Raw genomic sequence first — 25,285 nt, 5'->3', positions numbered from 1 at the left:
AAGGAGCAGGAGGAGAGGTTTGAGAGTAAGGAGCAGGAGGAGAGGTTTTTGAGGAGTAAGGAGCAGGAGGAGCAGGTTTGAGAGTAGGGAGTCAGAGCAGGGAGAGGTTTGAGAGTAAGGAGCGGAGGAGAGGTTTGAGAGTAAGAGAGTGGAGGTTGAGAGTAAGGAGCAGGAGGAGAGGTTTGAGAGTAAGGAGCAGGAGGAGAGGTTTGAGAGTAAGGAGCAGGAGGAGAGGTTTGAGAGTAAGGAGCAGGAGGAGAGGTTTGAGGGTAAGGAGCAGGAGGAGAGGTTTGAGAGTAAGGAGCAGGAGGAGAGGTTTGAGAGTAAGGAGCAGGAGGAGAGGTTTGAGAGTAAGGAGCAGGAGGAGAGGTTTGAGAGTAAGGAGCAGGAGGAGAGGTTTGAGAGTAAGGAGCAGGAGGAGAGGTTTGAGAGTAAGAAGCAGGAGGAGAGGTTTGAGGGTAAGGAGCAGGAGGAGGAGGAGAGGTTTGAGAGTAAGAAGCAGGAGGAGAGGTTTGAGAGTAAGGAGCAGGAGGAGAGGTTGGAGAGTACAGGAGCAGGAGGAGAGGTTTGAGAGTAAGGAGCAGGAGGAGAGGTTTGAGAGTAAGGAGCAGGAGGAGAGGTTTGAGAGTAAGGAGCAGGAGGAGAGGTTTGAGAGTAAGGAAGCAGGAGGAGAGGTTTGAGAGTAAGGAGCAGGAGGAGAGGTTGAGAGTAAGAGCCAGGAGGAGAGGTTTGAGAGTAAGGAGCAGGGAGGAGAGGTTTGAGAGTAAGGAGCAGGAGGAGAGGTTTGAGAGTAAGGAGCAGGAGGAGAGGTTTGAGAGTAAGGAGCAGGAGGAGAGGTTTGAGAGTAAGGAGCAGGAGGAGAGGTTTGAGAGTAAGGAGCAGGAGGAGAGGTTTGAGAGTAAGAAGCAGGAGGAGAGGTTTGAGAGTAAGGAGCAGGAGGAGAGGTTTGAGAGTAAGGAGCAGGAGGAGAGGTTTGAGAGTAAGGAGCAGGAGGAGAGGTTGAGAGTAAGGAGCAGGAGGAGAGGTTTGAGAGTAAGGAGCAGGAGGAGAGGTTTGAGAGTAAGGAGCAGGAGGAGAGGTTTGAGAGTAAGGAGCAGGAGGAGAGGTTTGAGAGTAAGGAGCAGGAGGAGAGGTTTGAGAGTAAGGAGCAGGAGGAGAGGTTTGAGAGTAAGGAGCAGGAGGAGAGGTTTGAGAGTAAGGAGCAGGAGGAGAGGTTTTGAGAGTAAGGAAGAGCAGGAGGAGAGGTTTGAGAGTAAGGAGCAGGAGGAGAGGTTTGAGAGTAAGAAGCAGGAGGAGAGGTTTGAGAGTAAGAAGCAGGAGGAGAGGTTTGAGAGTAAGAAGCAGGAGGAGAGGTTTGAGAGTAAGAAGCAGGAGGAGAGGTTTGAGAGTAAGAAGCAGGAGGAGAGGTTTGAGAGTAAGGAGCAGGAGGAGAGGTTTGAGAGTAAGGAGCAGGAGGAGAGGTTTGAGAGTAAGAAGCAGGAGGAGAGGTTAGAGAGTAAGGAGCAGGAGGAGAGGTTTGAGAGTAAGGAGCAGGAGGAGAGGTTTGAGAGTAAGGAGCAGGAGGAGAGGTTTGAGAGTAAGAAGCAGGAGGAGAGGTTTGAGAGTAAGGAGCAGGAGGAGAGGTTTGAGAGTAAGGAGCAGGAGGAGAGGTTTGAGAGTAAGGAGCAGGAGGAGAGGTTTGAGAGTAAGGAGCAGGAGGAGAGGTTGAGAGTAAGGAGCAGGAGGAGAGGTTTGAGAGTAAGGAAGCAGGAGGAGAGGTTTGAGAGTAAGAAGCAGGAGGAGAGGTTTGAGAGTAAGGAGCAGGAGGAGAGGTTTGAGGGTAAGGAGCAGGAGGAGAGGTTTGAGAGTAAGAAGCAGGAGGAGAGGTTTGAGAGTAAGGAGCAGGAGGAGAGGTTTGAGAGTAAGGAGCAGGAGGAGAGGTTTGAGAGTAAGGAGCAGGAGGAGAGGTTTGAGAGTAAGGAGCAGGAGGAGAGGTTTGAGAGTAAGAAGCAGGAGGAGAGGTTTGAGAGTAAGAAGCAGGAGGAGAGGTTTGAGAGTAAGAAGCAGGAGGAGAGGTTTGAGAGTAAGAAGCAGGAGGAGAGGTTTGAGAGTAAGAAGCAGGAGGAGAGGTTTGAGAGTAAGAAGCAGGAGGAGAGGTTTGAGAGTAAGGAGCAGGAGGAGAGGTTTGAGAGTAAGAAGCAGGAGGAGAGGTTAGAGAGTAAGAAGCAGGAGGAGAGGTTTGAGAGTAAGGAGCAGGAGGAGAGGTTTGAGAGTAAGGAGCAGGAGGAGAGGTTTGAGAGTAAGGAGCAGGAGGAGAGGTTAGAGAGTAAGGAGCAGGAGGAGAGGTTAGAGAGTAAGAAGCAGGAGGAGAGGTTTGAGAGTAAGGAGCAGGAGGAGAGGTTTTGAGAGTAAGGAAGCAGGAGGAGAGGTTTGAGAGTAAGGAGCAGGAGGAGAGGTTTGAGAGTAAGAAGCAGGAGGAGAGGTTTGAGAGTAAGGAGCAGGAGGAGAGGTTTGAGAGTAAGGAGCAGGAGGAGAGGTTTGAGAGTAAGGAGCAGGAGGAGAGGTTTGAGAGTAAGGAGCAGGAGGAGAGGACAGCTGCATTGTTGGAAAAAACATTAAAAGCTAGGACACTCCAAAAGGCCTGGTTATATCCTTTATGTAAACATGGTTGTAGATATATGAAAACTTTTATAAATATTAAGATGATATGGAGAAACTCATTGCCAACTTTGTGTACAATGATGAAATGTTAGTGTAAATCACTAAATATGATGTTAAAAAGTGTGTGAATGATAATGATGATAGGACTGCAAACAATCACAACAGGCTTCCTTGCCCTTATTTATCTTTACAAAATGATTTAATTATTTCTATCTGTATGTTTGTACTATCTTGTGAAGAGGGCTTGAAAGAAGAACCCAAGATTGTTCACAAACGAAAAAACCCAGGACACGTCACAAGAGTGGATACAGCCACTGCATCTTTGCTTAACAATGCATCAAGTAAGACTAATTCTGAAACGGAATGGCATCCACCTTAGCTAGCTAAATAAAAACAGCACATCTGTCCTCACCAGGTGCGGTGCTAGTGTGGACTGGAAGTGCAGCAGCACGCCGATGACAGATATCTGCTCCAGCCACTTGCGGCTGGTCTCCTTTCCGTCTTCCTGGTACTCGCCGGCGTTGTTAAACCGCGACCGCAGCGCCGCCAGCAGCTGCTCCGCCAGCGTGCACAGAGCGCCCGTCGCCGCCTGGCAGAAGATCACGTCCCGTCGCAGCTGCAGAGACGTATCTGGGGTGGAGGGAGAGAGTGAGTGTCAGACGGAGGGGGGACAAAGGGGGAGATCAGTGGGAATAAGAAGGTGAGGCCTCCCACTGTAACCTTCCTCATTACTCCTGGAGGTGATCCAATACATATACTTTATTCCATTAGACTGAATCCCCCACCTCCCACTAACTAGCACCATATGCCACTGTGCACGGTTCAAAGGGACTGCAGCATCATGGGCTTTGCCACCAACCTGATCCGTGTACAAACACTCAACCACTGGCCTCCACCTGGACATGTGCCCCATCAGGAGAATAAAACGCTGTTAACTAAAACCTTTAGAAACATACTGGAGACTAGGTCTGCATAATAAATCCATTTTCATCCATGTAATATATATATCATTGTATATGGACTGATGAAATATCTAATCACTAAGTGCAATACTTGGTAAAGGCAAAATATGAGTATTTTCACATATTTTGCCACGTTATTATTCTAAGTGATTGTGCTGCAGAAAAGATATTCCTAAGACTCAATAAAAAAATACCTGTTTGGTGCAAATCCTCTTAAAACATGTGATGATCCTTTTATAGTAATTTTAGGTTAAATATTTATTAAACAATTATAATTTCCCCCTAATATTCCAAATCATATCGCAATTGAAATAATATAAATAAAACACCAGGCGGCATTTCATTCATGGTTAAGTTGTATCTATGAAGTTTACATTATTTTTTAATTAAATGTACTCAGAAACAGAATTAAATGTATATTTGACAGTTCTAATAAATGTTTCTGTTATCACTTAATACCCTTTGAAGATGGTTTTGAGGACCTGCAGATGTCCTGATGTAGAACTGGATGCATTTGTGCATGATCTCATTTGCAAAGTGCTCTAAACTGTTGGAATCACTTAAAATGCTCCAGTTATGAGACGCTTCCTGCTGCTGTGAACTTCAAGTTCTGATCAGTGATTGCACAGCCCAAAGAGTTCTTTAGAGAATTAGAGACGGGTTTATTCTAGTTTGATTATATCTCCTGCACTTTGAATATGAACTGGTTTGTGTTGAACGCTTACGTGTTACGCTACCTGTGCATTTCAGAAGAGCCAGGAGAAGCTGGTTCTTCCCATCTGTGGAGGCAGAAGGAAATCAAGATGCTTGAAACTGTTACACATATTTCTTTAAATATCCGTTTGTGTTTGTACATGTGTTCCACTTACCATCCACAAATCTCTGCAGGCTCTCCACCAGGGTTTTAATAGAGCTAGGCAGGTTCCAAGGGTCCTCCTGGATGTTCTTGTGGATGATGTAACGACAACGCACCGTCCAATCCTCTGTTTGTCTAAACTCTGGTCAAATACAATTCAGGAATGTGTCAGTGTGACTTTTTTGCCAAAAACCATTTGTCAATACTGAAGACACATTTAAAAATGCATTGAAACCACCCAAAACACATGTCTCAAAATGAGCTTGTTCCACCAGAACACTGATTCTCACTAAGAAAGCAAACATTGATGCTCACACTGACCAAAATAATAAATCATCAGGATTTCATTAATGATTGAAGGAGCCCTATTATGCTAATTCTTCTCAGCGCCTCTTTTCACGTGTGTGGGAGAAGTTTAATGGATTTTTCACGAAAATGTCATCAAGAATAGAAACACTCCTTTTCACTTTATTGATTGTACTAACGTTTATGTAACATAGATGAGACTACAAACTGCTTCAGTATCCTTTATTTTGTTATGATTTAATTTATATGAATGTATTATTAGAGTAAATGGGGTTACTGCAGAAATGGGAAGCATTCAGCGTTTTACGTGTGGTAAAGATCAAAGGAAGAGTACTTTCGAGGATTTCGTAAAAAAGTGTTAATTGAATGCATTTGATGTGAAAACAATGACAAATAAGTCGCAATTTGGTCCACACTGACAGGCTGTGTGCAGAGTTTTGACTTCAGCTTTATCCAATGCATGCTAGCAATGGAAAAAAACTCTCATTGTAGCATGACGACACACTTTCTCCCCTTTTTAGCAGTAAGCACACAGACAAAGTCATGCTCACACACAGACAGGAATAGGTACCTGGTTGGCTGTGGTCGGAGTAAAAGTGCTTGGTCTCGTCACAGGCCTTGGTCATGACGGGTCCTTTGAGGAGGCTGTTGATGGAGTCAACCTGTGGGAAGAGAAAAACAAACACACAAAAAGAATCAGGTTATCGTCTCTCATATTCTAGACATCTTTTCGTGATTTTCTTTGCTAGTTTCTGTCAAGGGTATTCCAGCATTTAGAAACAAAAAGCCTTCTGTTTACACCCCCCCCTTTACATTTGGAAAGAACTAGGGCAGTGAGAGCTTGCCACGGGGCAGCCAAAATACCTTAGATGCTGGTAAGACAAAAAGATGGATGGAAATCTTAAACTGAGTCCACAAATCAGTGTGTGTGAGGGGAAAAAGCAAATCATAAGAAAAGAGAGATAAAAAAAGGAGGTCAAGTAAAAGATGGAAGAGATATCCAGGATCCTGACCAGAGGACGGAGAGTTAACCGAGCCCAGATGTTCACTGATTACCATCACTATCATCTGTTTCAAAAGCTTTTATTCAAACCGTGGTAGGGGAGGTATAATGCCGATGTAGCTGATATGTCGCTATCTGTTTTAAATCGTATGTCTGAGTTTAAAGTTCGGTTAACTTAGCGTATTCCAAGGTGTAGTTTGGGAAGATAGTTGTTATCTGTTTTGGACGCTACAAGCTTCCAGAAATAAATGTGTCAGTTACTCTAAACTGAACCTCTGGACTAACCTGGTTGAAAAGGTGCTCGAGGCAGCCGTGCAGCTTGTCCTGTTTGTCCGAGGGAATCCTCATGTCACATGGCAGCTCGTCCCCTAGCAGCCAAACAAAAAACACCAAACAAAAAACGTTAGGAGAAAACACACATTTGGATGCTGCCGTTTTTATTTGACCATCTGCACTTATTAAACACGTTTCTATCCATCTGTTTTAATGTCAATTCTGGCGAATCAGATTAAAGAGGCTAAGGGATAATAGTTTCAGCAGAATGTTTCATTGTGGGGAATCTAAGACGTAATGCCTGTGAAAACAACATGATAAGCAGCAGTGGACACATACTTGGCTCAGAGAAGAAATATGTGGCTGTTGGGTTACGAAATGTGGGGCTATAATATCTGACCACATAAAATATCTGCAGTATTTCTCTTTTGAAAGCTTGACTTATTATTACAAATCAAAGGAGATATCACAAGTTGGTGACATATGAATAATTCTTATGCAAACATCCTTTATTTCTTGACTTTGTTTGACACTCACGAGGATGTTGTTTATGTTGAATTCACTTAACAGTGTTTGGAAAGTGACACATTTGATCCCGGTCAAATATTGGAATGAGAGGTTTTGTACGGTGGCCAAGCCATGGGAATGCGTTTCAACGGCCTAACACACTTACATTAGGAGAAAGGCGCTGCATGTTCAAAAACGATGCAAATATAAAAACAATGCAGTTGAAGAAACATCTTCACCAACTTGACAACACATGTGCGAGTTAACTAGAAACGCTGCTGATACAAAACGCTGCTGATACAACACGCTGCATGAAGCTCAAAACACAACAGAACGGGGACACTAAAGAGTGATGCACACAGCTGGGACTGGAGCGCTTGTTGACGTTCTGGAATTATATAGCTGGCCAATTGTCACTGAGGTAGTCTATTTCATAATTGTAAGTGTTTTGTCAGTATATTTGAAATGCCTAGGTTAGCTATGTTAGTTAGCTAGCTTACAGCAGATCTGCAATTGTATCGTAAGGAAGCATGCGGTTACATACATTTTTTGGTACGTTTTCAGACGCAGTGACAGTTCAGTGTTTCCCCTAGGATGGAGTCATAGCAGCGGTGCTAAGGCACGTGGGCCCAGCATAATGTGAGCGCGGAACGCGTGGATTTTTTTTAGTGTGTGCACGTGCGAAGTGCGCCCCGCCAATTTGTTTATATGTGTCTGCCAGCACAAGAAAGGCTCTTGCTCTAGCTGCGCCGCCGCTATTTGTATATAGGGGAAACACTGCAGTTGGCCAACTTTATAATCCCAGTACTTCAACAAGTGCTCTGGGGCCTCATTTATAAAGCGATATACGCTCAAAAAATGGCGTACGCCAGTTTCTACGCAATGTTTGCGATTTATAAAATACTAACTTGATGGGGAAAATGTGCGGTCCTCCACGCAAACTCTAACCCATGCGTACGCACTAAGCACAACAACGGGAGAGACGAGAAACTGCGACACCGTTGGCAGAAGGAAGAATGGAGAGAAATATGTGGAAATAATATCATAAATAAAATGTTACCTCTCATTTATCATATATGAAGAATTCATTTTCAAACATTGATTAAAGCCAATCTTAAAATGATTAAACAAACGCCTGTTTGAGACTCCTCAGTGCACACAAAAACATAACTTGGAGAAATAAATAAATAGCCTACGGATATGTTATTGAAAACCACCTCGAATATGTTGTGTTAATGTTATGAAATGTTTTCTCATAAATGATGCGGTAAGCAGAAGGACAGAATTACTTTAAACTGACGCCGTGTTGCATTTCTATAGGTTGTAGATACGAGCATGGTTTTATATACTATCACGTTTAATCATGTTTTATGCCGTTTGCCAATACTTGATAAGTCGCTCGTAAAACACAGGAGGTATGGAAACTAAGAACACCATGTGTGGTAAATTGTACAGCTGATATAACACAACACATTAGTTGTATTTCCTTTAACTGGTGGATATAGGGTTGCTGCGGGGGGGGTTGAGATGCACAGGCTGCAGTGGAGACGCTGCGCACAGCTGATCGACAGCTGGGACACAAACTACCAAATACGAAAACATAATTCAGATCCAGTCGTCATGACTCCACTCCGGAGGGATTCCCCGATCACTTCTTACAGTCTCTCATCAAGGGGGGGTCTCCTGTCCCCGGTACAAACACACTGCCTGAGGAAGCTATGTGTATTGTTTTTCATTAACCTTTTTCGGGCCATTTATTTATTTTGGTGACGATCCGACCTCCATGCTGCTACTCTGGTTCAAACTGCATCCACCAAACAATATGATTTATCTCGACCTCCCCAAAATAACCCACATCTGACACGGTGTGAGATGTCTTTTTTAACTGTTCTGTCGTCATTTCCTGCCATCTTCTTCATAAAGTCAGTCAGAATGAATGAATGAATGGGCGTTTCTTTGACTATTTATAGGCAAATATGGGCGTTACGTGAAGCCCGCAAAAGCTGCACCGCATTTCGAGTCAGTTGTGATTTATAAAGGGAAACCGGCGTAGGAAGTGCCATACGCACTTTCCTTGCCGGTACGCAATGTTTGGTGAATCGGGAAGTGGCGGAAAATTTATGGACCTATTTTTCGGATTTCTACTACGTAAGCAACCTTCCCACGTGAATCCTACGCACGGCGTTATAAATGAGGCCCCTGGTCCGAGCTGCGTGCATCACTTTTTACTGTCTCAGTTTCCTTTGTGTTTTCAGCGTCTTTTATATTAGCGTCTCATTTTTTATATTTTCAGTGTTTTGTCTACGCAGCTCTTTTTGTACAAGCTGCACATGTTTAGTCAAGTTGGTGAATATTCTCTAATTCTGCACATGTTGTCAAGTTGGTGTAGATGTTTCTCCATTTGCATTTATTTTGGCACGTCTTTGTATTTGCATCGTTTTTGAAAGTGCACTGCATTTTTTCTTATGCAAGTGTTTTGGGCTGTTCTAATGCATTTGCCCCTGTTGGTCACGGTAGTGTTGTGAGTGAAAGCGTAACAATTCTGACTTACAAATGGATACAAAGAGTTTGATTATGTGTTGTTCCCCTTACCTGATCCCATCTCATCACTCCCCAAGTAGGAGCTGTTACTGCGCACACTGGTGTAGGACAGGACTGAGTCTCTGTTGCTGTTGCATTCACTGTAAAAAAAAAAAAACATACACATACACAGTTAAAACCCATAATAAAGCAAAAGGCTTCATTCCGTTCTTAAACCGCAGAGAGGGGTTGGAGAGCTGCGTCTTGTAATTACGCTGCCAAGTAATCCTTCTGATTGTAAATGCATTTTTCTGATTTACAGTATGCGAGACCAAAGATAATTAAATGTTTCAAACAGAAACAACCGCCACTGCTTTACAGAGAGAGGCATTCGGTGAATGGCATAACATTTGACAGATGATTAGCGTATACTACATAAGACTAGAAGCACCCTTATACAAACATATGTATTACTTTATACTAGCGTGTGCAGAAAAAGGTCTGCTTTGTCAAAATAATAAAGCCTGGTATTTATAGTCTTACATGATTGAACATGATTACCGGGAGCATGTGGAGGATTTATGCTGCTCAAATTATACGTCGCTTCAAGTGAGCGCGCTCGCGATCGCCTCAGAGGATCTCCGGATGATTCACAAGCAGAATTATCATGACAAATGGCCTAAGAGTGGCTACCAGCTACAGAAACACAGGCTTTGTGTTCGTTGGCTAACACCCTGCTTGGCTGGAGGATATAGTGGGGGATGCATGGAGCGGGATATCACCTGCCTGGTTATTTTGCGGTCCCTAATTTGTGTGTGAGTGTGGTGGTAAAAGGGGATTGGCTAGCTCAGAGCTGCTACAATTATGGGATATAACCATGTTTTAGTAGTTTGGCTTGGATTCTCGGCTGGCTTTTATTCACACACCCTACAAACCAACTGTGTTAGTACTAGTAAGGCGTGTGTGTATGCACCAAGTTTTTTTATTTCAAATTCACTGTCTAATCATACTTCAGGCCTGCCTCCCCTTTGTTTTTCTATTTATTTCTTGCCTAATTTACACTCAATTCCCTTCCTCCGCATGTGTCCTGCATTATTCCCCTTCTGGCTATCCGTTTCTGCATGGGCAGTTGCGCTTTCTGGCTTAATTCAGAGACCTACACTCTCTCTCTCTCTCACACACACAAAAGGTAGTTTCTAAATTTAACCACACACCTCCTGCCAAAAGTGTGAGCACCGCTGTGACAATTATCCTGCTCGTAGTAGCGTAACTGGCTTAAACCACAACCACACACACACACACACACACACACACACACACACACACACACACACACACACACACACACACACACACACACACACACACACACACACACACACACACACACACACACACACACACACACACACACACACACACACACACACACACACACACACACACACACCACACACACACACACACACACACACACACACACACACACACACACACACACACACACACACACACACACACACACACACACACACACACACACACACACACACACACACACACACACACACACACACACACACACACACACACACACCACACACACACACACCCCTTGTTACCTTGAGTTCTAGGAAGAAGGTTTTTTTTGATTTTGTCGCAAGCCTCCACGTTGAACAACAATCAAAATTTGAGGAAAGGTTTAATACATTATTATGAGGGTGTTCTGGTTTAAGGAAACAGACAAGATGAATATCAACTACTTATAATGTTAAGCAACGAAAGACGAATGCAATCACAGTTGACACTGGAGATGCATTCTGATGCCGGGGGGGTGTGTGTTGTGTTTCAGCTGGATCTGAACACTCTGACAAAAGTTCCTAACGGGGTCACACGCGGATTCAGGAGCCAAATATGTATAACAGACACAATGTACCAGAGTTTAGAACAAGCACTACTTATTACAACTTCTTCAAACATTCTTCTCTGCTTAATTCCTTCTGTATTTCCTTCTCTTTGACCCCGTGTCTGCATGTGTGTCTTTCCTGTCCTTGTTCTCACATTATGTTCCTTACAAACTGTTCTTAGACCTCCGACTGTTGGACTGTCACCGCCTCAGGCTTTAATGTCTAATTGTCTCACCACCCACCTCTGAAACACAGTAGCAATTTCCATGAAAAGTTCCCAAGCGGGATGAATCATCTGCGATCACAGTGAAGCCTTATACTGCAACTTTTTTTCCCTCACTTGTCTTAAAAACACCTACCAGTGTGTGTGTGTGTGTGTGTGTGTGTGTGTGTGTGTGTGTGTGTGTGTGTGTGTGTGTGTGTGTGTGTGTGTACAACAGCCTACATTTCCCTTTACATTTTATTGCGATGAGGTAGTCAGTCACGTTTCACATGGCATGGCCGGGCCTTAATGACAGAGTGTTTGAGGAGGCCGCGCCCCAAACATTTGGCTCTATTATACACCAGCCCACCGCACCAACAACCAATAACTACATCTTAGTGGGTGGTGGAGGGTGGGGCTGAGTGGAGCTCTGCCCAGTGAACAGTGCACACACACGCTCTCTCTCTCTCTCTCACACACACGCGGGAACATCTGAATGAACTCACAACAAGTAAATGACATAACCAGATCTGACCAAAGCATTTTTGAAGTCATTTTTAGCCCTGGATCTCGGTTAAAAATGCCAACATCTGGAATGACTTTTAGCATCCAAAAAGGGGAGGCAATGGGCATAATGAGTGTTGTTCTTGCTCTATACAGTTCACAGTCAAAAATCCAGGTGTGACAAAAGTGTTTTTAAAGAGGACATATTATGCTCCTTGTCAGGTTGATATTTGTTGTAGTGCCTCTACTGGGACATGTCTCCATGCTTTAATGTTCCAAAAGCTCTTTATTTACTCATACTGCCTGTGCTGCAGCACCTCTTTTCACCCTCTGTCTGAAACAAGAGCCCAGTGATCTGGTTGGTTAGCTGGCCGGCTTAGAGATATCCCGCCCCTTAGGCTTTTACATATGATGTGTTGGAGCGCTAGCCAATAGAAGAGTATAGGTCACAAAGTGATGTCACTATGTTACGGAAGTAAACAAAGGAGTCCAATGAGACGTTTCAGGCAGGAAACTGCAGAAACTCCCTCTTGAGGGAACTTTGGGAGTTTAGCCTTTGCAGACTATTTACATGCACCAGACTTATGTAACACACTACAAGGAAGGGAAAACCAAAAAAAGCGCAATAGGGCCTCTTTAAACCCTTCTTGGAGGTTGTTCATAATACTATCAGAGAAGGTCTAAGTACTATATTGATTTTACCTGTGTCTCCTTTTACTTGGGAAATATGGATGCAGAATCACCAAAAGATGACACAATCTGTTACAAATCTTGATGATAGTGAGTAAAAGTACAATGCAAGGTGATGGCTCTGTAAGGAACCTCCCACTATTAACCAATGAGTAGTCATCATTAAAAACATTCATGGTATGACGTTCAGTCTAAGACAGGAAAATGACAAAACTGATGCCTTCTGGAGAAATTGGGTGATAACTTGTCTTGCACCTGATATACTGTGACTAAGGAAAACAATGATTGCTACATTTATAATCTTTGGTGGACGACTCGTACCCCTTTAGTTATTTTTTACGTTTTATTGTTTCTTTGTTGTTTTTTTATACCTCTCTCTCTCTCCCTGTTCTGTTAAGGTATATATAGATTTTCCCCCTTAAAATAAAGACTAAACATAATGTCTAAATTATAATGCATTTTTAAGGTACTTTAGTCTCAGTTTGAAGACAACCAAATGTATTTTAATACCTGGAGAACTCATAACCGTGTTCAATTTAGTACCAACTTTTCAAAGTTGGTCTGATGTCTTTGCGACAGCCTTTAAACATTACCTGTAGGAGTCCCTGTAGCTCATGGTGTCATGACCCGAGTCCTCCTGGTCCTCCTCATTCACCTTGAAGCAGACCCTCTTGATGCCGCCCTGCTCCACTTTGTCCTGATCACAGCCGTCCTCACAGGGGGCCAGAGACGGGGGCTGACTGGGCTCGTAGACCGGAGGCTCCCCACCCTCCCCTTGGAGTTGCGTGGGCTCCGTGATAGACGACAAGAGGCTAAAAGGAGACAAAAACAAAGGGTGAAAATTCAAATAAGATATGAAAACACATTTAACCAAACATGGCTGAAGCTTATGCAACACATTTGATTTGTTGATAGCTTCAGCTATATAAAGTGTACTAAATGTAATAATAAGACATTATAAGGCTTCTATTTATATTATAAATACACTCTGCGCAGAGGCCTTCACAATCAAACGTACACAAATATTCAGACACATTGTCACACCCCTTCCTCGGCACAGACACACAATATGTGTCTCTTTCTCTTGATGTTATCCTGGCCTCACTCCCTGTTCCTGTACTGGGCCCGGCCCATAAATATTTTGGGCCTGAAGAATGTTCCTTTTGTAAATCCTGGGCTTTAAACAAGGCAAAGGGCAGACAGACAAAGACAGCCTCGGGAGGCTGCTGCGGGGAAAACAGCTCGGAGCTTTTTATTTAGAAATCTCTAAATGTCACCGTGAAGGCTATGAAAATAGTCTACTCTCACATAAACACCAGGGGAATGCTGATATTTTGTAACAGCACCAATTGTTAGCGCTGAAGATATTTTCTGAATGGATATGAGTAAACACTTTTCTTCTAATTTGATGGATGACACATTTCATGGGGGTGGAGATAAAAGATTTATAAGGAATGGCAAAACATTTATAAAGTGATAACAGAGTGGTGCAGGAATGAGACCTAAACCCGGATATTAGTGAGTATTCTCAAAGTCAATGGTTTTTTGAACGTGTTTTTGGTAACATTTAGGTTCAAATGATTCAGTTTCACTATATGAACTGTAGCACTTACACATCTATCTGGGCCACATACTGCCTCATCTCCCGCACAGCGACGTCCAGGCGGCTGTATAGGTGAATGTATGCGTCCTGGGTCTCTGTATCTTCCTGTTTGAGCAGGAAGCTCAACCCGCCTTCACTGTGAATGCTCCGCCGACTGTCATTCAACTCCTCGCCTCCATCCATGCTCACATCCCCACTGCCATCCAACTCGTCCTCTTCCAGGCCGGAACAGTTCCAGGAAGGAGCGCCCATGCTTGTCACACAGTGCTGGATGTGGGACATGGGGTTGAGTTGAGCTACAGGACAGAGAGGAGAGGAGACGATAAACATGTTTGCAGTGGCTGAAAGGAAACATCTCTGAACATTATATCTACCCCAGATGTTCAAAAACCCTATGAAGTTACGCTCCTGCCTGTTCTTCATTTAGAGTCGATGAAAAACAACTTCTTAAAAGGCGCTTATGCAACTGATACGCACGGCCAGAGCAGGATGCTAAACTGTTGACTTGAGTTGGAAGCCAAACTAAGCTGCAATAACCTGAGACATCACAAAACTGTAGACAGATTAAGTTCTGACTATGAAACCAGGGTGTGTGCTATGAGTACACAGCAAGCATTACAATTTAATATATGTATAGCCTTTTTTAAATGTTATTAACAATCCACAAATTCCTTTAAATTCAAGGGTATGGTGCTGGAAAAGGATGTTTGTATCAGGTAGTTAGGTAATAATCCTCATTGATTCATTATTTTGCCGATAATTGCTACTGTCACTAGACAAAAACATTGTCTACGTTGCTGTTTGAACACACAGAGCACACACTGAAAAGCACCATAGAAGAAGATCTGGACGGTACAACTGCCAGGCAGATGTCTGACTTACAGCTGGTGCTGAGAGGACAGATGAGGATCCTGGAACAGGGACAGCAATGCTAACTCTTAATTGAAAACAAGCTGCATTTTGACAGCCATATAGACAGAAGACAGGATTTCCGTGCTTATGGATAAAGTATTTATACTAGTTTAACCCTCTTCTTATAATTATTTTGGCGACATTACATTCCATTTGAAATCTTTCTCTCCCCTTTGACCTCTCACAGCAGTAGCATTGACAAACATTCCTACGCCGCCTCAAGGCAGCGTTTTCACTGACATCATTCCCTTCTCATGTCAATAACATGGGTATGGCCTGGGGCTAATGGAGTCTTAATGGCAAAGCACTTATCTAATTTACTAAGGGGGAAATCCTTGTTTAGACCTTATAGCTACTTTGGGAGGGCCGGGGTCAACATTGCAGCGGGATTTAAATGGTCGTGTAGGGTAATTAGTCAGAATGATCACTGAGATGGTGTTAAGTTGGTCAAAGGGGATGGTTCTCTTCAAAGCTTAGTGGAGGATATGTGACAGAGAGCTCAAATATTATTGGATGATGGTGTGTCGTCTACCTTGGTCAGGATCCAGGCCATATATGGAGTTCTTGCGCCCAAAGCGGATGCTGAAAGTCCTGCCAGCGGAGGTAGTGCTCTTGGGGTTAGACACCTGCATGAAGTTGACTTGGCAGTTGGTGGGAACAAAGTCCATGCAGCCCAGTGGGTGAGGGCGCAACCCCGCCTGCCTGAAGGAGGGCCATGCCTTGTTTCTCAGCTCCAGGGCAAACTGTGTAAAAAAAAAGGGGAGACCGAATTTAGCTAAGAGAAAACATGACAGACAGCTCTAATGTTTGCACTGTGGGACTATAATAAGATAATTCCCACTTTCACCACAATTGTTAACAGAGTGGAAAATATGACATGGAGACATAATGGTAGACTAATTCATGTAATAGTTAATTAAAGAAGGGAGTTCATGTCAAAATGATGTTTAAGGACAAGGGAGATGTCCTACTTTCATCATCACATTTCTTATTAGGTGTCAGGTTTTACAAGTGTAAATAGATGAGCTGTATTTTGCAATAAAGCTACATTTGATGATCAGGGATGCAAACTCATCAGGAAGGAAAAAGGTGACAATGATCGTTGATTGTTTAAAGTTAATATGTGGAAGTAGAGGACATGTTTGTAAGTAGCATTTGAATTTGACAGTGTCTGTGTGTTGATGACAGTGTATACGTGTTTTTCAGTACCTGCTTATAGCTGTCTATGCGCCGCCGGATGCTCTCCAGCTTGGTGTCGCAGATTTGTCTGAACTCGTACTGAGGCATGGTAACGACTCGGTCACTCTGGGAGATGAGCTGGCTGCAGTTACGAACAAAGAGGCTGTCATCGCCTGAAAACGCCTCCAGGATCTGTAGAGACAAGAGAAAAGTTGGTAAGGATGGAACACTCTCCTACAATAAAAGTTTCGAAACTTTAGTCGATCACAATCAGTAAAAATAGCGTTCTGAGCAGCAGCAATTGTGTTTCCCATCCATCTAAAACATTCAGTTTTCCAATACTAACAACCGAAAACTAGCAGTGAGGCCAAAAAAAACTTTTGTTTCTTTTAGTTCCTGTCATAATAGTGCAAATTGGACAAACACCAGTGATTCAAAAACTGGTGAACGGCCAAGTTGGGATCTTTTATGATACATGAGCTGTGATGTTTGAGAAGCTGAGAACATGGAAGCAATTTTAACAACTGTTATTCAATTTAAAGTCTCATTAAACTGTAGATAATGTGAACAAATAGATATGAACAACTTATATCTTTGACTATACAAGGGGTGTAACGTTTCAGCTAAAAGCTCACCTAGACTACTCTTACTGTGTTAGAATGAAGATAAAACATCACATAAGCTGATTGCTAGTGTTTAACCAAAGACAATGGTGAATTATGTCCTTAGAGCCTGCTACAATGCTACATTTAGCTACAAATGAATGGCTTATGCCTCTTTTGTGCCTTTTCTGCTCTCTGATTCTAGCTTAACATAATCACACTTTAACTAATGCTACAACAACTACCTTAGCAGTGAGGCTAAAGCAGCCTTTGGGCTCCACCATCTTCTCCAGGACGTGGCACTTGATGCCTGCGGTGCTGACGTATTCGTAGACCACGCCGTGCTCCAGGTGGACGTTATCTACCGTCAAACTGACCATAGGAAGGTCATCGGAGAGGGAAAGTCTGCCCAGCTGGTGGTCTGTGGAGCACAAATGTCAATCTCACCATTCTTGATTTTTATCAAACACATCGATATCGTGACTTTATTGTAGGGTTGATTATCTTTCACGAAACATCAACGCAATAGGATTTCTGATCAAATAATCATCAGTAATTTTGATGCAACGACTAAATGGGTAAATGCAAATAATATAGCAGCTAGAATATTCACTTAAGTTCTGAAAATACTTTTTTTTGTATTGTAATGAAGCATTCGAAAACTTAAACTTAAAAATAAAGGTTTATCCAGATGTAGAGTCATGACCTAGAATGTTATTGGCCCATGCGGAAGAAAAAGTTTGTATTACAAACCCTCTGAAGCTTATAAAAGACTAATAATATTATTATAAATCCATTTAGTAATGGCACATGTTAAGGCATGTCTGTCAAGTCCATTTACCCTACCAGCACTGGAAGAAAGAATTGCTCACTTATTACATATACACTGACTCAACGTTGGTCCTCATCTGTAACTACTTCCCATATATAGCATGTGTAATTTTCAAATAGAGGATTTTCCATATGCAGGGTAAAATTACCCACTGCGGCCTGGAGCCACTTTTGCTGTAACAGTGACTACTACTGAATTCAGAGGTCTTGTGAGAATAACAAATTAGGAGAAACATAATATTATGATGTAATGTTTTTGGCAGCGACTGATTTCCAACCACCCAACCTGTAATCGATCTACACAGACACAAAGGCAGCTACAGTTTGTATTGAAAGGGACAGTTTGCCCCCGAAAATACATATGTTTTCTTTTACATTTAGTGATTTTTACCACTCTAGATCAAGGGTTAAAGATACTGCATGTCTGCCTTCTTTTGACGATATTGTAGTGAAAAATATCTATGTCCTGACTTTGGGACATTTTCAGATGATGCAATTTAACACATTTGTTCACCTGTTCCATTTGTGACGTTCTCCTCCTCGTGGTCGGAGCCGTTCTCCACTGGGTAAGGACTGAAAGGACTCTCCTCCTTCTCACCTGTGCCTCCTTCTCTTTGGAGCTCTTCCACATCCTCAAATGCATGATACACCCACTGACACTGGGGGAAACATTAGGTATCATTATAATGTGCAAAAAGTCATTATTGGAAATCAAATAAGGACGTAATCGAGGAATAAGTACGCGGAAAGAAAAAAAAGAGCAAAATAATGGATATTTAACTATGCTTATGTATCTGTAAATTTACTTTGTACACACACTTTTGAAGGGAACAATCTTAGGGCATTGACACTTTATACCTGACAAGGAAATCAGGGCTGATAACGCCGCCTAAACCCGGCAGTGCAGTCAGCCACATCGACAACATCCTTGTAATTTATCCTGCTGTTAAATGGACCGGCAAACATTAACTGGAAGTTCAAAACAGGGGCTGCTCAGCTGAGACTGTTCATTGGGGTTTGCCAAAAAAGTAGGCCAGGCTAAATAAACCTAAACAAAACAACGTGATTTAAACAGAAAGCAGGACATCCTACTCTGGGAAATACTGCCTGGAGTCTTGGACTGCTGCTGTAGGAAACCACACAAAGCTTTGCAGTTTAAAAGTTGGCAATGTATTGGGTTTAAACACTAGTATCCACTAAAAATAAATCTCTTTAAAAGATAATTCCGCCAATAACAATCTTGGCAGCAGGAATGGGTGAAGATTCAGTGGAAATGAGTTGTTCATTGGTTGCCCTGGGCTACTTCTTCTCTCCGGCAGGATTGCATCTACAAGTGAAAAATGTTCAACTCTCACTTATTGGCCTGCAGCGACAAAGTGTCAGCCAGTCATTTATGTTTGGGATCACAGGGCCACCCACTGTCGGAGCCAAGATGAAATTACAAAGAATATCGCAAAACCCCAGACGACAAGATTTTAAAGAGCAAGTGTGTAGTGAGGTCAGTGAAATCCTTATAGTTATGAATATATTTAGATTATTTCCGAAGTCGCTTTGGGTATTTGTAGCTGTCACGCTAATGCTGCTTTATGTAGTGTCTCAGAGCAGGAATGTCTGGGTCACTGGGGTTCTTCGGTCTCTTAGCTCGTCAAATGTGAATTTAGTGAGCTGTCGCACATTGTTGAATGGCATTCCAAACTGTAAGTGATCAACTACTTTGTGGAATTACTTAAATAAAGCACTTAGGGATTACCCCGGTACATAGGGAGTCATAACAACACACACAAGGACTGTAAAAGCTCAAGTTAAATTACCTTTTCTATAATTGTTCTCAATAAATAAACAGTTAAGAAAAAGTGTGTGTGTGTTTTCACGTGTCCCCTCACCGCTTGGGGAGGCTCCTGGTGAGTGTGCTGCCCGCTGAAGTGCTCCAGGACCTCTTGGTAGTCGCTGTGGTTCATGTTGTTGCCGTTGACCTTCTGGATGACCTGTCCAGGCTGAAGCCCCGCCCCCGCCGCTTCCCAGCCTGCAGCGTGTTTAAAGAGTCAAAGTCAAATCAGTGAAACTGTACACAATAGGTTCTGAAAACATGTCATTTACACCGGGAAGGAGTTCAAAGTGTTGTTTCGCTCATGAAAATCTACAAGTTAACTTTTTCTTGTGTTTTCGACTCAATTCCCTTATGTGTGTACACAACCTCGCCCACTGTGTTCCTCCAGGAAAATAGAAAATTACTCAGTTCGATGCTGTTACACACCGTCACAAGCTAATAATAGCATTACAGCCTGGAAGTCCAATCAACACCTCAAATCATCTTCCTCTCCGGGCCTAAAAATTCCAGCGCTGGCATCACTTCCCACCCAGGGTGGCAGCAATTACCTAACTCTGCCGCTACCTGAGCCACGCATGGATATCACACAGGGACTGATTGAGGAAAATAAAAGGACACAACTGGAGAATATCAGATGGAAAAACGTGTCCTGTTCACCAGCAGAGCCATGAGTGATACAAGAACTTAGGAAAGAGAAGGGAATGGCGGGAAAGTGAGAGGGGGAGTAAGTGGAGAAGTCCCCATGCCGTAATAAAGTAAAACCGCGAGATCACATTCCTGCTTTGCACCAACTGTCGGCTCCTCTCCTCGCTATTTTCTTTGCATGTTTCCTCTCCTGCTTCTGTCTGGTTAACACATTTGGTTTCATCAAATTGCCGTAAATCACTCTGTTTCGAGTCAGTCTAGTTGCTTACAACATCTGGTTATGAGGTTGTAAAGACAGAGCAGGAGGAATGAGAAGAGAGAACAAAAGTGAAGCGGTGCATTTCAGTTACCTATGCCTCTCTGGTCACAGGGCAATGTGTGTGTGTTTTAAAAGTAGAGTTTAGTCTATTAGGGGTTTGCACCCTGTCAGCAAGCCGTCTGGCTGACAGGTGGCCATAAAAGCCTAATAGAGGCTCACTAAAAGCAGAAAGTAACAGGTGGTTGGAGGCTAGAGTTACCTCATCTTTCCCTCCAATTCACTCAGAATTATTTGTCTTCCTGACACAGTGAACACTTTCAAAGCGTCTGCCGACACAGGCCCTGCAATAACAAGCTAAAAGTCCCGTAAACCTGTCAACAGATCTGCAGGTCGTAACCGAAATATATGTCTAAGTGAATTCAAGAAATATTATTTTAAATATATTTTGCCGGGGGCTGTGAACTGTTAAATGAGTTAAGAGATCACTTTCCGTTACATATCCTGTTATATGAAATAACTATATTATATGCTCTCTTGTGACTTCCAAGGTCTAATGTTACTTTTTCGAAAGGTTTTGGTTTGAGAGCTTATTAAAGAAGGAACACAACTCATTATAATGAGGAGTCAATTGGGTGATCAAAAAGTATTAAAGTGTGGGATCATGGGAGTTTATTATGGCAGTAAGCTTCTCCAAATTATTTACAGAGGTCTCTTTCTCACCAAGACAATACAAACCGAAAATTAAAACCAACATTAAAAAAACAATCTTTATTAATCCTTAAAATTTGATGACGATTTCTTGGCTAATTTCTTTGATTACCTAAGAACTAGATATTCAATTACTAAAACCACCTCATGCGGTAAAAATGTACATCTTTGAGACCATTATTTCAAAAAGTGTAATGTAAAAATGTGGCTTGAAACTGGATAAAAAGTCAATTTCTGGCAGACAACCACAATGATGACAAATGCACCAACGGTATGCAATGCTATAACAAGCATCACAATAAAACATACTGTTAACTTGGTAAAAACATGGCTTGATCTAGATTTAAAATGTTTTGGATATATTTGGAATAATGTATTTAGACACCTAACCTAAATAAGATAGATCTAGACATTGTAAAGGAAAAATGCCACACATTATACTTTTGAGTGCTATCCTGCTTGTTACCCTCCACACAGCACTAACAGAAGTTGTCCTGAAATGAATTCACTACCCGTTCGACCTATACCATTTGGTAAAAAAAAGTCCCTTCAGGTGAAACCACTCACCTTTCCTGACAGCGAGCACATGTGGAGGGGAGGAGCCTCGCAGTCTGAAGGAGAGGCTGTCTGGGTTGTCAGGGATCTTCACAATCCTGGATGAGAAAAGACCTGTCAGACCAGGGTGCACTTAAGTGTGTGTGAAGGTGTGTGATTTGAGTGTGTGTGTGTGTGTTCCCTTACTCCTTGGCCTTGGTGGCAACTAGCAGACGGAGGGAGCGTCGCATGCAGAAGGCCTGGCTGATCATGGTCTCCACCTCGGAGAAGGGCCGCAGGAACAGCAGGTCCTCGTTGATGGTGAAGATCTTCCTGCTCACCTGCAGACCCGCCATCTGGACGCACAGACAGGAAACAGAATGTGGTTATTTTCAGCTCCCTCCATTAGCCCCGGTTTGCACAGTTAGAGTTTCAGGTGGGGATCGCATAGATGGATTTTCACTCTGGTGTAACACTGAGACCGAAACGCAGCATTAGGATCAGATAAAGTATGATTCAGGTTTCCAAATCACCGTCTAGTGTATTCAATTCTCAACCCTGTCTCCTAAAAATTACGTTCCCACAGAACTAAACTGCATTCTCAATTACGTTTAGCTAGAAACTTATTTTCTCCCACGTTACGTTCGTTATGAACGTATCTCAAATACGTTTATTTTCTACATATCTTCTAGAAACGTATTTTCTCCCACGTTACGTTCGTTATGAACGTATCTTAAATACGTTTATTTTCTACATATCTTCTAGAAACGTATTTTCTCCCACGTTACGTTCCTTATGAACGTATCTTAATATACGTTTATTCTCTACATATCTTTGCCATTTATTGCCTTGCTTATAATAATGATAATAGTCATTTATAAATATCATTTTAGAGCACACATTTGAAATCGAGAATCGGGCTCGATATATGGTTAAATTAAAATCAGTAGGCGAGGCTGTAATGTCGCCAGCTGTTACTCTCATGAGCGAGGCAGAAAATAATAGTTTTAACATGACAAAAAGCTGCTGTGTCGTTTATTGCACCTCAAAGATTAAAACAAATCCAGAGTTACGTGTTTCTGTACTTCCTCTAAGAAGAAAAGACAGTAACAGAAGAGCTCTGTGGCTTCAGGCTTGATCACCGTTCAAATGACAGCGTTGGTTTCCCCAAAAGTGGGCGGGGCTGTAAAGTGACGTTTTACTATCATCTATTATTCAAAACCATTGTATTTATTCTAACGTAAATTACATGCCAGTGTTTTATCTTTTTATTTATTTGTTTTTATTTTAAATCGTATAATGTCGGACTTTTTTCCCGTCTGTGAGGAAAATAAATGGGGTTTAGAGCCTCAAAATACTGAAATCTGTATTTTTTAAAAATCTTTTCCTTCTAATTTGTTATTCTTTTCTAAATAACACACTGTTATTTACTCAACCATAACACACAATTATCCTTGTTTTTATTTATTCGTTTAATTCTATAATCTTGGACTTTTTAGCCGTAAATAAAGTCACCGGAAACAGACGGGACATTTCGAGCGATACACACCACAAACCCACCGAACTGATTACCCAAGATCCTCAGCTTGAAGCTCGTTGATTGGATGTTTTAGCCGCAATAAACGCTGGGATATGGTGTTAATAAGTTGTGATATCCGAAAACGAAAAATAAAATAATACCTAATTCAGAGTGTTCTTGCTTTTCTCTTTGGAAGTCATCACATAACGGCATTGTAATACACGGTTCGGCTGCATTAAATATTATACATCTGCCGTAGTTCTTTATTTATAGAGCCCTGATGATAAGACTTCTAGACAAACATGAGGAACTGCCGCCAAAACTGAATACTTGATGTGGATCATAAATATATCAACAATTAAACAACATCTTCAATCTATTTTCACAAAATACGTCTCCTTGCAGTATCAATAGTAATTCGGCTGACTTTTATATTTGATCCAATTGGTAGATAATAGGTTATATTTACACCATAACGGTGCACAGCTGATAGAAAAGGACTTGTAGTTTTTAAAGATATTACTGATTTTCTTTGAATATAAGAATGTAAATACTGAGTTGAGAGAATAGTCAGGGGATTTGGGTGATGGGAGACACATCTATGGATTCAGAATTTCAATAGCGTACCATTAAATGACGGATATACCTTTCTGTCTGTGATGTTTTACAAATCAGATATTAATGTGTAGAAGTAAAACATGAGAAATAGTATAGCAATATCCTGTAAAATTATGTAAAAACATGAATAAAACTACACATCTTCAGATGTTATACATACATAAGTGTTCTACACTAATAATACAAAGTTATTATTAGTATGCTGTGTGTACCTTGTGTGCACCGCCTAGTGGTTAAAGCACTTTATTGAATTATTTTTGTTGAATAATGTTATTTGATGAAAACAATATTAAGAGTACATACTTTCATAGGGGGAAAGTAGAAGGTCAATGATTGAAATATAGAATATAAAAAGTCAAGAAGATACTATAAGTGATCTCTACAATAAAACAGTTTAGTGCCGGATGTACAAAGATATTAATATGAGGATGTGCAAAACAGAAAAACGAATTAACCTTTATTAACACATTAAAGAATACTTCAGGTTAAGGTCTTATTTTAAACAAGAAAAAAGCTTTGGGGGTATCTATCTACCGATGAATATTAAGCCTGACAAAGTACTTAACGTCTAATATATTGCTTTCCTGCAATGTTAACTATGTTGAAGCACTTCTTTTAACTGATATTATACACATTAATTATACTCTTATGTATGTAGATAGAATAAGAAATGTGCAGAATATGACAGTTTAATGGTGGAGGTACACACATATTGATAGATGTCTTGTAATGCGCTGTTGAGGAACCTGCGACCCAAGTTGTGTATATGATCAATAAACCTTAGAAAATCTTGAAATCTTGAAAGGGATGTGCAAAATAGCCATTATACAGTTTTTAATGAACTGTTAGTAGAGAATAACGAGTAATGAATATACTTTATAGAGATCTGCAGATAAATGTTTCGTCTTCTCAAGCACCACCTATCAAATATCTCTCCTGATTGTTGGCACTTGACAATCACCTTCCCTGAATTTTACTCAGGTGTAACTAAAGTCTGATTTAAGGGTTGTTTATATTTCACATCATTAATCAGAATCTGCAAAGTAACTAAACTAAATGTAGTGGAGTAAGATGCATGCAGTCAGATTTGCACAGGGGAGTTTGCTAAAATAGTCAAGGAAAGGCTGCCAGAGCTTGTAGTATTTGTTAACACATCCCTGGCTACGATACCTCAGCTCCTCCAGCTGCAAATGTGCCATCACATCCCTCACATCCCTCACCCAGTGGGCGTGAGATGGTGGAGTCCGGTCTTTCCATTTGAGGAGGATTATACGGCGGGCAAGAAGGGTTGCAAACGCAAGTGAGTGTGACTGGCAATTAGAGAGGGAGACCCCTCAGGGGCTACTCCAAACACAGCTATTATGGGATTTGGTTGTATGTTCTGGCCATACATCACTGAAAACGTTTCAAATATAGAAGACCAAAATGGGGCAATGGACTGACAGGAGAAAAACATGTGCAATAGGGTAGCCCTGGCACAATGACACCTCTGGCACGTGGGATCCACCTCAGGGTACAGCCTGGCAAGCCTGCTCCTGCACAGATGTAATCGATGGAACACTTTAAATTGAAGTACTCCATGCCTCACACAGATGGAGGATTTATGTATGTTCTCAGTTGCAGACCGCCAGGTCTCATCGGTTAGTTCTATGCCCATTTCTTCTTCCCAGGCACCCT

The 25,285-nt window shown here is 41.9% G+C and overlaps 1 protein-coding gene across 4 annotated transcripts in view; it reads right to left on the bottom strand.

The window, feature by feature from the left end:
• The window catches only part of prex1 (phosphatidylinositol-3,4,5-trisphosphate-dependent Rac exchange factor 1), a 108,208-nt gene that overhangs the window by 9,820 nt on the left and 73,103 nt on the right, over window positions 1–25,285 (bottom strand). For 2 of the 4 annotated variants that reach the window (XM_034196321.1, XM_034196323.1), the window contains exons 18-32: window positions 21,679–21,827; window positions 21,505–21,590; window positions 19,381–19,520; window positions 18,012–18,156; window positions 16,912–17,087; window positions 16,095–16,256; window positions 15,418–15,628; window positions 13,984–14,269; window positions 12,964–13,182; window positions 9,140–9,228; window positions 6,053–6,135; window positions 5,336–5,426; window positions 4,472–4,600; window positions 4,328–4,381; window positions 3,053–3,270 (exon numbers count right to left, since the gene is read on the bottom strand). In XM_034196321.1, coding sequence (XP_034052212.1) covers window positions 3,053–3,270; window positions 4,328–4,381; window positions 4,472–4,600; window positions 5,336–5,426; window positions 6,053–6,135; window positions 9,140–9,228; window positions 12,964–13,182; window positions 13,984–14,269; window positions 15,418–15,628; window positions 16,095–16,256; window positions 16,912–17,087; window positions 18,012–18,156; window positions 19,381–19,520; window positions 21,505–21,590; window positions 21,679–21,827 — 2,238 coding nt within the window. The remainder of the gene's footprint in view (window positions 1–3,052; window positions 3,271–4,327; window positions 4,382–4,471; window positions 4,601–5,335; window positions 5,427–6,052; window positions 6,136–9,139; window positions 9,229–12,963; window positions 13,183–13,983; window positions 14,270–15,417; window positions 15,629–16,094; window positions 16,257–16,911; window positions 17,088–18,011; window positions 18,157–19,380; window positions 19,521–21,504; window positions 21,591–21,678; window positions 21,828–25,285) is intronic. The other 2 variants (XM_034196322.1, XM_034196324.1) reach the window with 1 other exon arrangement.

This window comes from Gymnodraco acuticeps, unplaced genomic scaffold (assembly GCF_902827175.1).
Source record: "Gymnodraco acuticeps unplaced genomic scaffold, fGymAcu1.1, whole genome shotgun sequence".
Classification (NCBI taxonomy): Eukaryota; Metazoa; Chordata; class Actinopteri; order Perciformes; family Bathydraconidae; genus Gymnodraco; species Gymnodraco acuticeps.
The sequence above is the reverse complement of the archived record's forward strand: the minus strand, read 5'-3'. Positions and strand labels throughout refer to the sequence as shown.